The sequence below is a fragment of the Musca vetustissima genome, unplaced genomic scaffold (assembly GCF_032173495.1).
Source record: "Musca vetustissima isolate MV318-11 ecotype Yass unplaced genomic scaffold, APGP_CSIRO_Mvet_v1 utg60862, whole genome shotgun sequence".
NCBI lineage: Eukaryota > Metazoa > Arthropoda > Insecta > Diptera > Muscidae > Musca > Musca vetustissima.
The window spans coordinates 31526-46622 of NW_026885124.1; the positions used below are offsets into that span (position 1 = coordinate 31526).

The 15097-nt window shown below is 32.7% G+C and overlaps 1 protein-coding gene across 1 annotated transcript; it reads right to left on the reverse strand.

The window, feature by feature from the left end:
* Nucleotides 1-13459: 13459 nt before the first annotated feature.
* Nucleotides 13460-14023, reverse strand: LOC133332230 (uncharacterized). The gene has a single exon (XM_061540612.1). It carries the CDS (start codon nt 14021-14023, stop codon nt 13460-13462), a length of 564 nt encoding a protein of 187 aa, XP_061396596.1.
* Between the last annotated feature and the right edge of the window lie 1074 nt (nt 14024-15097).

Here is a 15097-nt window from a genome sequence, read left to right on the forward strand (position 1 = left end):
CGATTTTATGTAAATGGTGAGCTAAACATCCAAGGTGTCTCCGATTAAGACGAAAATTTAGAATATCATACCGTATTGAGTCTCTAATCACGTGTGTTAGATTTCGTTAAAATCGGTTCAGATTTAGATATAGTTCCATATATATTCGTTCGATTTTATGTAAATGGTGCACCAAAGCACCTATATTTCTTTCGATTTAGTCGAAATTGCGCGTATCGCATTAAATAGAGCCTAGAATGATGTGTGCAAAGTTTCGTTAATATTTGTTCAGATATAGCTCCCATATATATGTTCGTCCGATTGTAAGCAAATGGTGGACTTACTTACAATGTTTGTCCGATTAAGACGAAATTTGGAACCGTATTGAGCCTCTAATCACGTGTTCCGTGAAAATCGGTTCAGATTTAGATGTAGCTCTCATATATATTTCTGTCCGATGTTATGTAAATGGTGCTCCAAAGCCCCTATGTTTCCTTCGATTTACTCGAATTTGGGCATAGCGTATTATTATTGATTTAGATATAGCTACCATATATAATTTGGTCCGATTTCATTTGGGGGGACCTATATTGACAATTTTCTGCAAATATTTTTACCAAGAACCGAAATGCGTCGAAAAAGATTAACCTATATCGAAATTATTCATTGAATATGTGTTTCCCTCTTCGAGTATCCGGAATGCCCACTTACAGTCACTTCGGTAAAAATATGTGCCTAAAGTCTTAAAAATACCGAAAATGGAGCAGGACCTTTATATGAAGCTATTTTAAGCCATGAACATATCTGGAAATATATTTTATACCCTCTACAACGTAGAATGGCATATTACAGCTACTTAAGTGGGAAAGACTACTTATAACATGAGCCTACATCAAAAAACATCTGCATAGAAGTTTTTCACCCTGGGGAAATTCGGTTAAAGTTTAAAAAATACCGAAAATTGAGCAGGACCTTTATAAAAAATACTATGTCAAGGCATGAATCTGCATTGCCAATTTTCTGAAAAATATTTTTCCACCACTCCAGAACCTAGATTGACAAATTACAGCCAATTCAGTGGAAAAATGCGACGGCTATACCGAAGCTTGGATCAAAATAGATAATTTTTAATAAGGAAATTTTCTACTTATTGAGAATGCAAAACGTAAAATTACACCCAATCGAAATTTTGGAGATACAGTTATATGGAGGCTGCCCTTTGGTAGAAAGACTTTCTACTAAATGAGAATTCAAAATACCAAATAACAGCCAGTTCAATTGAAAAACATACCTAAGATGACCAAAATACGGAATATTTGTGGGTCCCTTTATATAAGCTATATCTTATTCTACTGTCATATCTATAACCAGTCCGTCCTGTCGGTACCACCATATTTATCAGTCTGTTTCGTTTGCAGACTGAATCATTTGTAATTACACACGGGTTTTCGAATGTTCTCCAATTTTTTCTTTTACCAATAATATTCTCATACGGCGTTTCGATTGCCTGAATATTTAGCACTAGCCACTTCGATGGCTTTGTTCCTTCTTCTTATAACTTTTTCCACGCAACCTAACTTTTTCTTATCAACATCTCGACAGCATGAAAAGCCTATTCCGAAGAAAACAGACCATTAAAAAGCATTGCATTAAATCGGCTTTAAAACATCATGACTTAGTTCCCTGTTGCCGCAGCTTTTACCCAATCCAGATATACGTGTAAGAAGCAATCGTTGCCAATAATTTTGGATTAAAATCCTCCAAACTATCAAGTTTTTTGTTTACGTTTTCCTATGATTATGTCAAAATTGAAAGCTCGGGTGAAATCATCTGGCCTTATCGGACGTTCTTATTATTGGACCATGTTTTTAATCTTCAGATCTAGTTAAACGAATGATCCGGATCTAGTACCCATCGTTCCTTTAGCGGACTAGTTATTTAGCACAATAAATAGGTAGTCCATTTAACGCTGCTGACGCTCCAATTGACTATCAAAGTGCGTAGTTTCTACTTGAATTCGATGTGCACTGTTGCCAAATATGTGAAATATTACTACAAAAAATTTGACAGATCGTCGTGACAAAAAAAAAAATTTTAGTTTTTATACATCACCTTATTATTGCACCATAAATCACTGTCAAAGTGCGTAATTTCTATGATAATTCGCGAATTATTGCCCAAGCTCAGAATGTAGTGCCACGAAAAGGCCAACAAATATTACTAATATTCAGTACAGATCTTCTTCCAGTGATGTTCGGCTTTCAATTGTGGCCTATGTACGACTCGAAAAACACAAAAAATTAAGTTTTCGGTCCACTTCATCCCAAAATTATTATCTGATCATCACTGAAAATTATAGGCGTTGTCCTTGGCCATACCTGGATCCTCATGGAAAATTTCAAAGCGATCAGCGCTATATTTCCCCTCTCTAGGTAATGAGTTACCAAATAATATTTGAATATATAAACACCTGTAAATATTTACGTGTAACTCCCATATCCGAGTACATACAACAATACAATTGGTATCAATTTAAAGGTCAACCTCTTGGATATATTATCAACTTCTCTGGTCTATGTCCCTAAGTGATGAATATATTCGCTTTAGAATACAATTTTCATTTTTCACACAAAAGTCAGGGTCCAGTTAAATATTGACTGATCTTTATGAAAAAAGGCATGCTTATTCTTTGTCCCGATACCCTTCTTTCGAGTAGGATATAATGGAAAGCATATATTTTGTAGATCATCAGAGAGAATAAACTCTCTCAAAATTTTTTACTGAATAAGTTTTACTGGAAAAGTAAACGAATACACCATTTATCAACAATAATCAGCTGACAGGTATTATAACAAGTTATGTGTATAGGGTATATTTCTGAATATCGTTAACCGAGTGCATTTAAAATCGTATATATAAATGTGATATAACTTTGGCTTTCTCGAGGTCACTTTCTACTTTTCTGCAAGATCTATTAATAAGGTCACCAAGGTAGCAATCGAAATCGGAAAACAGATGTTGAGAGGTATCGATTTCCAGCTGGTCTCCCTGGGTGACCTTATTTATAGTCCATGCTTTTTTTGTTATTTTTTAGCAAAAAATCTTACTATGTTTACACGTCAATGCTTTATTTCCCTTATGCTATATTTACATTGAACGTCTTTTTTATGGAAACCGTTATTTATTGAACATATATAAATAAAGTGACATACAGATGACGTTTCATTCTATAATACGTTTGATGTAAATGTATAATTAATCCATAGGAATTGTAAGGAAAATAAAAATTCCTCCAAAATAGCAGAGAGAACATAAAACAGGAATTAAATAGAAGGAACATGGAATTACTTTATTAAATCAATAAATAATTAAATACACACTAATGAAAAAATAGGATTAGAATGAATATATTTTTTTGTCATCTTTCTTCAAATATGGCAATAATAAATTTTTAATATTTTTTTTAATATATTTCTTATTCTTATCATCGGCCACTACATCATTTATCATCTGTCAATTAGGAACACAACATAAACATATGATGATAAAAGCAAATATTATATGAAAGTGAAAGAAAATGCTTTAAGATCGATTTTTAGAGGTTATGTTAAAATAACATAAATTATACAAAACAATAAATAAAAAGAACATTCCAATTTTCTTTTTTTTAATTTATAGTATTTTATAAATTTTATTTTATTATTATTTTTTTTTTCTTTTTGCAATTTGTTCCTTTTGTTTATATAAAAACTACCACATACATATTTACAATAATAACTGAGAAAGGCATAACACCATATAGCAATAAACAAACATATTTGTGTATAATTTATTATCAACTAAAAAAAAAAAAAAACACAATACTCTACAAAATCCTTGACTATTTTACTGAAAATAAATATTGAACAGAAATAAACATTAATTACCTATAAAGTGGTTGTATGACAATGACAAATGAGACCCACAAAAGATTTTAATTTAAAAACATACAAATGAATACTACAATATTTACAAAATATATATATTTATGTATATATCTATATTATTATAATTAGTTGAAATTTTATTTTTTATTAAAGAAAAAATCGAAGAGATCTCAATTGGATGTTTTATTTCGGTTTTTGTCCTATTTATATATGGTCGTACCCGAGTATTTTTATGTTTCAATTCAGATCGGATACGATTCCTATAAAAAATTCCTTCAAAAATTTTGATTAATATTAATTTTATTTTTTAAAATATTGACTCGCTTCTGTCCCTCTTTTTACTTGTTTTTTTTTTATACCCTTCACCACACTGTGGTACAGGGTATTATGTCTTTGTGCATATGTTTGTAACAGGCAAAAATAATCGAGATAGACCCGTGGTTCCTTTTGAGAATATGCATAGAATCACTTTCTGAGTCGATTTATGCATGTCCGTCTGTCCGTCCAGGTATTTTTGTTAGCAAAGTACAGGTCGCATTTATTACCCGATTTGGATGAAATTTGGCACAGGTCACTTAATTGGCCCAAGGACGAATCCTATTGAAATTGGAGAAAATCGGTCCACGTTTAGGCATAGCTCCCATATAAGGGTACCCCCAAATTTTCGGTATTTTGAGGTTCTTGGGCGCGTTTTTAACTGAATTCGCTGAAATTTGGTACTTTGAGTTCTTATTGGGTAGCAAATCTTCCTACCAAAAATTATAAATAAAGGTAAATTTTTTCGGATAGCCCCCATATAAGATTACCCCCGATTTTCGGTATTTTAGGGGTTTTGATCGCATTTTTCGACCGAATTCGCTGAAATTTGGCACTTTGTGTTCTTATGGGGTAGCAAATCTCCCTACCAAAAATTATAAATAAAGGTCCATCTTTTCGGATAGTCCCCATATAAGGGTACCCCCAAATTTTCGGTATTTTGAGGTTCTTGAGCGCGTTTTTTAACTGAATTCGCTGAAATTTGGTACTTTGAGTTCTTATTGGGTATCAAATCTTCCTACTAAAAATTATAAATAAAGGTCAATTTTTTCGGATAGCCCCCATATAAGATTACCCCCAATTTTCAGTATTTGGGGGTTTTGATCGCATTTTTCGACCGAATTCGCTGAAATTTGGTACTTTGTGTTCTTATTGGGAAGCAAATCTCCCTACCAAAAATTATAAATAAAGGTCAATTTTTTCGGAAAGCCCCCATATAAGGGTAGCCCCAATTTTCGGAATTTTCGGGTTCTTGGGCTCGATTTACAACTGAATTCTCTGAAATTTTGTACATTGGGTTCTTATTGGGTACCAAATTACTCCACTAAAATTAAAAATATAAGTCCAGTTTTTCTGGTAGTCCCCATACAACGGTATCCCTAAATTTTGGTATTTTGGGGGTTCTGATTGTATTTTTCGACCGAATGGACTGTAATTTAGTGCGTCGAGTTCTTATTAGGTAGCACATCTCTCCACTATAAATATAAATATATAAATTATAAATAGTGGTCAATTTTTTCTGGTAGCCCCCATATAAGGGTATCCCCCAATTTTCGGTATTTTGGGGTTCCTGAACCAAATTCTTTTTATACCCTTCACCACACTGTGGTACAGGGTATTATGTCTTTGTGCATATGTTTGTAACAGGCAAAAGGAAACGAGACAGACACATGGTTTCTTTTGAGAATTTTTAATTAGGTCTAGAATGATGTGTGTTAAGTTTCCTGAAAATCGGTTCAGATTTAGATATAGGTCACATATATATTTTCGTCCGATTTTAGGTAAATGGTGCACCAAAGTCCCTATATATCTTTCGATTTGCACGAAATTCGGCACAACGTAATGAATTAGGTCTAGAATGATGTGTGTTAAGTTTCCTGAAAATCGGTTCAGATTTAGATATAGCTCTCATATATATTTTCGTCCGATTTTAGGTAAATGGTGCACCAAATTACCTATATATCTTTCGATTTGCACGAAATTTTTGCACAGCGTACTGAATTATGCCTAGAACGATGTGTGTTAAATTTCGTGAAATTCGGTTCAGATTTAGATATAGCTCCCATACATATTTTCGTCCGATTTAATGTAAATGGTCCACCAAAGTCCCTAAATATCTTTCGATTTGCATGAAATTTGACACAACGTAATGAATTAGGCCTAGAATGATGTGTGCTAAATTTCGTGAAAATCGGTTCAGATTTAGATATAGCTAACATATATATTTTCGTCCGATTTTAGGTAAGTAGTGCACCAATATCTCTATATATCGTTTGATTTGCACGAAATTTGGCATAGTGTACTGAATTAAGTCTAGAAAGATGTGTGTTAAATTTCTTGAAAATCGGTTCAGATTTAGATATAGCTCCCATATATATTTTCGTCCGGTTTTAGGTAAATAGTGCACAAAAGTCCCTATATATACTTCAATTTGCTTGAAATTTTGCACAGCGTACTGTATTAAGCCTAGAACGATATGTGTTAAATTTCGTGAAAATCGCTTCAGATTTAGATATAGCTCCCATATATATTTTCGTCCGATTTTAGGTAAATAGTGCACCAATGTCCCTATATATCTTTCGATTTGCACGAAATTTGGCATAGCGTACTGAATTAAGTCTAGAACGATGTGTGTTAAATTTCGTGAAAATCGTTTCAGATTTAGATATAGCTCACATATATATTTTCGACCGATTTTAGGTAAATGGTGCATCAAATTACCTATATATCTTTCGATTTGCTCGAAATTTTGCACAGTGTACTGAATTAAGCCTAGAACGATGTGTGTTAAATTTCGTGAAAATCGGTTCAGATTTAGATATAGCTCCCATATATATTTTCGTCCGATTTAATGTAAATGGTGCACCAAAGTCCCTATATATATTTCGATTTGCACGAAATTTGGCACAGCGTAATGAATCAGGTCTGGAATGATGTGTGTAAAATTTCATAAAAATCGGTTCAGATTTAGATAGAGCTCCCATATATATTTTTATACGATGTTAGGTAAATAGTGCACCAAAGTCCCTATATATCCTTCCTTTTGCACGAAATTTGGCATAGCGTACTGAATTAAGGCTAGAAAGATGTGTGTTAAATTTCCTGAAAATCGTTTCAGATTTAGATATAGCTCACATATATATTTTCGTCCGATTTTTGGTAAATAGTGCACAAAAGTCCCTATATATCCTTCGATTTGCACGAAATTTGGCATAGCGTACTGAATTAAGTGTATAAAGGTGTGTTTTAAATTTCCTGAAAATCGGTTCAGATTTAGATATAGCTCCCATAAATATTTTCGTCCGATTTTAGATAAATAGTGCACCAATGTCCCTATATATCTTTCGATTTGCACGAAATTTGGCATAGCGTACTGAATTAAGTCTACAACTATGTGTTTTAAATTTCGTAAAAATCGTTTCTGATTTAGGTATAGCTCCCATATATATTTTCGTCCGATTTTAGGTAAATGGTGCACCAAAGTCCCTATATATCCTTCGATTTGCACGAAATTTAGCACAGCGTACTGAATTAAGTCTAGAAAGATGTGTGTAAAATTTCGTGAAAATCGTTTCAGATTTAGATAGAGCTCCCATATATATTTTAGTCCGATTTTAGGTAAATGGTGCACCAAATTACCTATATATCTTTCGATTTGCACGAAATTTGGCATAGCGTTCTGAATTAAGTCTAGAAATATGTGTGTAAAATTTCGTAAAAATCGGTTCTGATTTAGGTATAGCTCCCATATATATTTTCGTCCGATTTTAGGTAAATGGTGCACCAAAGCCCCTATATATCTTACGATTTGCACGAAATTTTGCACAGCGTACTGAATTAAGTCTAGAAAGATGTGTGTAAAATTTCGTGAAAATCGGTTCCGAATTAGATATAGCTCCCATATATTTTGGTCCGATTTTATGTAAATGGTGCACCAAAGCCCCTATATATCCTTCCATTTGCACGAAATTGGGATTTATATATAAATGAAGAACTCAAAATGTGGCCGAATGCAAAAAAAAATACTGAAATAAGTGTAACCTAACATGTGGCAAGTTTCGATGAAATCGGTTTAGATTTCGATATTTAATAAATTTGTCCCATTGTAAGAAACAACTCAATATCTGACCAACATTTAGTATAGATTGCAGATTAAATTTCATGTTAATGGTCCGTCAAAAATGCGACGTCTGTTAGGATTCCATCTGTTGGATATACCCAAAGTGGTGAAGGGTATCATAAAGTCGGCCCGTCCGACTTTACTACTTTCCTTACTGGTTAATTATTATCTCTTAAAAAAATCCAACCCAGAAAAAAAACTCCAATTATTATATATTCAAAAAAATCTAGTCTAAACTATTCTAAAAGAATTTTACTTTCCACTCGAATCAAATTTATATATTAAGAAGAAAAATCTAAACAAAAATCTAAAAACCAAAAATTTTATTTTTAATCAATATAAATCAAATTTATATTTAGTTTATTGGTCAACGAACAAAAAATAAAGGTTAACCAATTTGAATAATTTATAAAAAAAAATTGAAATCCTTCCTATTTGACTTAAATACTAATTTAATTGGCTAGTTATCTATGAACTATGTTATTTTTAAGATTTAATTATAAGAGAAATATTATTTAATTTTTTAACAAAAAAAAAAAATAAATAAATATGTGTGTCTAAAAGCCAATGAAATATGAAATTAGAAAAAAATAAAAAAATTAAAAAAAGCAACAAAATAAAACGAAAGTTATCACATAAGAGGAAAGGTCTTCCAATAGGTTTAGTCATAAAAAATGATTATTTAATTTTTTAGTAATAAATGGGTAAATAAACATTGTTTAATTGTAATTTAATTTCTTTTTCGGTGTATAGTTTATAATTTAGAATATTTAAATAATATAAAATAATAATAATTTAATTTAAACAAAATAAAATAATCATTGCAAAATCTTATGATTGGGCCCGACTTTCTTCCCTTTGGTTAGTCAGTCTATATTTGAATATCAAAAAAAAAAAATAGTTTTTAATTAATAATAAAAGGAAAAAAAGAACAAATCCCAACAAAGAAAACACAACAACAACAACCTTAAAATTGACAACAACCATAAACAAATTACTTTAATAAAATAAATTTAACAAAAAGAAAAGAAACATAACATCATAAATGTGTAGGTTAGCTAAAATTGGTAATTTAATAAAAATTAATAATAAACAACAAAAAAAAAACAAATAATATTAAAAATTAAAAAAAGAAAAACAAATAATTGGTATGACAATGAAAATTTGTATAGAACGAGAAAGTAATTAAGCCAAAAAGTAATAAAAAAACACTAAAGTTAGTTTAGAATAAATGAGAAATTGCATTACATGCAATTGCCTAAAAGTAGGCAACATGTTTTTCTCATACATTACCATACATTTCATAATAACAGGGTGATTCCAAGATAAATTTATTTAACTGATAGCAGTCTTTAACAAGGCGATACATATGTAATATTTTCAGGTTTTCGGATGTTTTAAATGTCGAAAACGTCATATATAACTGTATAAAATGTAGTAAACGTCATTAATATGAATATTTTCAATATTTACAGTTTTTTTAAGAATATATCATTTTCTGATTCATTTCTAACCATTCCTGAATATTTTGGACAAAATGTAAACATTTTTTGCCAGAAATATTTGAAATGTTGAAAGAAGTATTAAAAAACGAGCTGTAGGGCCAGACGAGCTATAAAAAAGAAGGAAGTCTTTATAGACCAGTAGAAACGAGTAGATTTTTCTATAGACGAACTGAAGGGAGTCTTTAAAGACTAGAATATCGATCGACAAGCTGAAGGGAGCCTTGAAGCTTTTTTTAGACGGACTGTAGTCGAGCAAATGGTAGCCTCTATGGACGAAATGAAGAGAGTCTCTTTAGATGAACTGAAGGAACTATGTAAGGACGCTAAAGCAGAACTCTATGGACGTCCTTAAGGTCGTAGTTATAGACGTCCTTAAGGAGACCTATATAGTCAACCTGAAGGAAACAATTATAGTCGAGCCGAAACGAGTCTCTATAGACGAACTAAAGGAAGCCTTTATGGGCGAGCTGAGGAGAATCTTTATAAGAGAGCTAAAGGGAGTCTTTATAGACAAGCTGAACGGAGTCCTTATAGACCAGGTGAAGGGAGGTTTTATAGACAAGCTAAAGGGAGTCTCTATAGAGGAGCTGAAAGGAGTGTCTGTGGGCTAGTTGCATGGAGTCTATAATTCGAGCTCAATTGAGCCTTTATAGGCGACCTGAAGGGAGTCTTTATAGACGAACTGAATAGAGTATCTAACGACTATCCAAAGGGAGTCTCTATATACGAGCTGAAGGGAGTATTTGTAGACGAGCTAAAGGGAGTCTTTATATACGAGCTAAAAAAAAATCTCCATAGAAGAACTTAAGGTAGTATTCATAGAAGAGCTAAATGGAGGTTTTATAAATCAGGTGAAAGGAGGTTTTATAGATGAGTTGAAATAAGTCTCTATAGACAAGCTGCAGTGAACCTTTATAGGCGAGCGGAAGCGAGTCTTTTTGAGCGACCTGAAGGCGGTCTTTATAAACGAGTCCTCATAGGCGAGATGAAGGGAGACTTTATAGACGGGCTGAAGGGAGTATTTATAGACAAACTGAAGGGAGTCTTTATAGATGAACTTAAGGGAGCCTTTATGGACCTGCTGAAGAGAGACTTTATAGACGAGCTGAACGGAGTCCTTATAGACCAGGTGAAGAGAAGTTTTATAGACGAGCTAAAGGGAGTCTCTATAGATGAGCTGAAATGAGTAACTGTGGACTAGCTGAACGGAGTCTTCACATTCGAGCGGAAATGAGCCTTTATAGGCGAGAGGAAGCGAGTCTTTGTATGCGACCTGAAGGAAGTGACGAACTGAATAATCTCTATAGACGAGCTTATGGGAATCTTTATATCCGAGTTGAAGGGAGTCTTTATTGACCAGTTGTCCCTATTAAAAAAACCTGCAGGGAGTCTTTACCGATTAGCTGAACGATGTTTCTAAAAATGAGCTGAATTAAATCTCTGGGAGACTTTTGGAGGAACTGAATGTAGACTTTAGAGGCGAGCGGAAGGAATTTTTTTAGACCTGGTAAATTAGACGTACTGCACGAATTATCTACGAGCTTAAAAAAGGAATGTCCAGAGAAGAGTCCAATCAGCGAAGTTCAACAATCAGAATAACTCCATAGACGAAGTAGAGGCGACGATCTCTAAACGAGCTATAGGGAGTCTTTAGCAGGGGGCAGAGAAATCTTTATAAACGAACTGAAGACCACAGAATCTGTACATACGAATCAGTATAAAAACCCTTCGGGGACTTCTATGGATTTCTTAGTGCTCTACTTTAATATTCACCGGCACAGAAGTACATTCAGATGTCCTAGGCGTGCACTATAAAATGAGGAGAGGATTCTTTATACGAACTAAAGGCCTCCTTAGGAAATCTTTATGAACGAACTAAAGTCCACGCAACACAAGAGGTGAAGGCCATGGAATCGTTATAGAAACCCATTTTTTAATAATTACACATTGGCTGGGCTCTGATAGTCCTTTTGGAATAAATATTCTTTACAAACGGCACGCCTAGGCTCGATAGTCCTTTTGGAATAAATATTCCTTACAAATGGCACGCCTAGGCTCTGATAGTCTTGGTAAAAATACTCTTTAAAAATCCACGCCTAGGCTCTGATAATCCTTGGTAAAAAATGAGTTTTAAAGCAACCACGCATAGGCTCCGATAGTCCTTGGTAAAAAATATTCTTCAAACACCATACTTAGCTCTGATAGTCCTGGGAAAGTAATAATCTTTAAAAAATCCACACATAGGCTGCGATAGTCCTTGGTAAACATATTATTTAAAATGTCGATGCCTAGGTTGGAAAAATAATCAATAGTACTTGAAAAAAATAATAATCCTTGGGAAAATAATAATTAATCAAAGCATATGATCTGATAGTCATGGATCAGAGGATCATGAAAATATTACTTAAAAAGGTCGTTGGAAAAATATTTTTTTTAATTTTTTTTTAAACTCTTGGGTATTCCTCGGGGAATATTTTGGTTACAAAATATGGCAACGTTGCTTCTGTATTTTATGTCACATTAAGAAATGATGCACCCTGTTACCTGTAACATATTACCCATTTAAACAATTTGCCTAAAAGTATGGTAAATATTGCAAATATTTTCATTTATTCTAAACTATCTTTTTTTGTGGTTATATTTTAAATTCTTTATAATTTTGTTTTCATACATATTTTTCTTTAATTCAAAAAGAAGAAAATTTAAACTGTGGTTAGTGATTTCAAAATAAATATATATTTTTTAAAACTATATTTCTCTATATAAAAAATCTTTGTACATTTTTTTAGTAAAAATATTTATATTAATTTTTTTCGAACACTTATAAACCACCACCACTACACACAACTAAACAGAGATACTATTTTTTAAAAGCAAAACTAAAACATAAAAAGAACACACAAAAAAATAACAACCACCGCCGCCACAACACTGGCCTACAAAATAACAGCGCTTTTGGCAATTCAAATAAAGAAAATACCTGATTTTTTATTTACAAATACATTTTCTATATATTTAAGTAACTATTTTATTATTTAGAAGAAGATTTTTAGTTAATAGAAAACAATTTTTTTAATTTTCCTATAAACGAAAACGAATGAGCTAAACTACAAGAATAAACAAACAACAACAAAACACTCCAAACTATAATGACTCTCGTATAGTAAAATAAATAAATAAAAAAATAATTTAATAAAATAAAATTAAATGAAAAAAACAAATATTTAAAAAATACAAGAAAACCACAATTGAATTACGAGTAATGTACAATATTTGTTATAGAATTATTTTTTTCATAAATTATCATAAAACCCAAAAAAAAAAACAACAACAACAATGAAAATGACAAGTAATTGATATTATTGAAGAAAAATACATTTAATAAAACGTAAATTGTAAAAAATAAAATTATAATGTTTTTAAATTAAGTATTGAAATGAAGTAAGTATTAAAAACTAAATAAAATTGAAACAGGAAGAACACTTTGGATGCTTCGAAAAAATAATTTTTAATAAATCCACGCCTTGTTGATTGTTAGAAATGAAATACAGCGGACACGTATGTTGTGTTCAGTTCAGACGTTTATTACAAAAGGTACAGAAAAATATTATGATACAAACACAAAATACAATATGAATACCAAAGCCTACTAGGTGAAATTATTTCGTTTGACTACAGAGTGTGTTCTCAACAGGTATGTTTTCAACACTTCCCCTCAAACCGAATATTATAATTATTCAACATTTTTTAAGTTCATTAATTCTACAAATTTCTTATGTTTAATTTTGTGCAAATTCTTAGTGAATATATCCGCAATCATTTCATTAGTGTTGACATATTTAAGTTAAATTTGCTTCTTACATATTTCATCGCGAACGTGATGATATTTGATATCAATTCGTTGCCAACTTCATAGCACCTTGATTATCAACGTTTAGAATCACTGCTTTGTTCTCAACACCTTCGAGTTCATATAGCACCCTTTTTAAATATACAGCTTCTCGAGCAGCATTTGATATTGATATATACTCTGCCTCTGTGCTACTCAACGCTACTACACGTTGCTTTTTAGATTCCCATGAAATCAAACACTCTCCATAATAAAATAAGAATCGTGTATAGGATTTTTTATCAATGGGGTTACCTCCCCAATCTGCATCCGCATAACCGCACAATTCTTTTTTACCATCCTTGTACTCAATCTTCAATTCAGCAGTACCAGCCAAATACCTTAATATTTTCTTGCCTGCATTAAAATGTTCAATGTGAGGGTCGCTATTTTTCTGCGATAGCTTCGCTACTGAATGTACAATATCGGGACGAGTTGTGATCGCCAAATACATTAGCTCCCCCATTAATGTTTGATATGCTTGTATATCAGCTCGTTTGCAATCTTTGTCACATGCGACTTGAAAACCAGGATCAAGTGGGGTTGCCACTGTCTTGCATTCCTCCATACTGTATTTTTTCAACAAATTCTTAATATACTGCATAATACTCACTGTTAAACTTCCTGTTTCCCCGTCTCTATTAATTTCCATGCCAAGAAAATGTTGAATCGCTGATGTCAAATTCGCTAAATATAGCACGCTTCACTTGCAGCAGAATAGACTTGTTTGCACAACCAATTAAGATGTCGTCGACATACACAGCTACTATAACCATTTCACCATTGATTTTCATCTTATATAAGCAGGGCTCATTATTGCATGAAGTAAATCCGATGTCTTTTAAGCACATGTCAAGCTTGGCGTTCCATTCTCTGCCTGATTGCTTTAGGCCATAAAGCGACTTCTTTAATCGTAGAACCTTATCTGGAAACTTATCATCCACAAACATTTCTGGCTGCTGCATATAAATCTCTTCATGCAGATCTCCATGTAAATATGCGCTTACCACGTCCAACTGATGTAAATGCATTTTATTTTGTACTGCTAGGCTCAAAAACAATCTAATATTTGAATACCTAATCACCGGAGAAAAAGTTTCTTTGTAGTTCACGCCGTATTGCTGACTACAGCCCTTAGCGACCAGCCTGGCTTTATACCTCTCTATTGCTCCGTCTATGTTTGTCTTAATGGCATACACCCATTTGCAGCCAATAACTTTCTTCCCAGTTGGTAAATCAACTAATGACCATGTCTCATTTTTCTTCAGGGCATCATATTCAACTTGCATGGCTTTCTTCCATTCGTCCGATTTTACACAATTCATGGCGTCTTCGGGAGTTTGAGGTACAAATTCTACTTCATCTGATAATCCACTCACCACATTGAATTGCTTCCTAGGCCTTCCCCTATTTCCATCTCGAATTATTTTCGGTCTTCCACGACCTATTCTCTGCTCTCCTCGATTCAAATTTTCTTCCAAATCATTAGTTTCCTCAGCAATTTGTTGAATTTTTACTTCGTCTTCTTCTGTAATATCACTACTCTCTTCGGCGGTGTTGAAATCCTCTTCCTGATCTTCAATTCCATCTGAATCCGGATTAGTTTCGGGCAAATCTGAACCTTGTTCGTTTTCGTTATCCA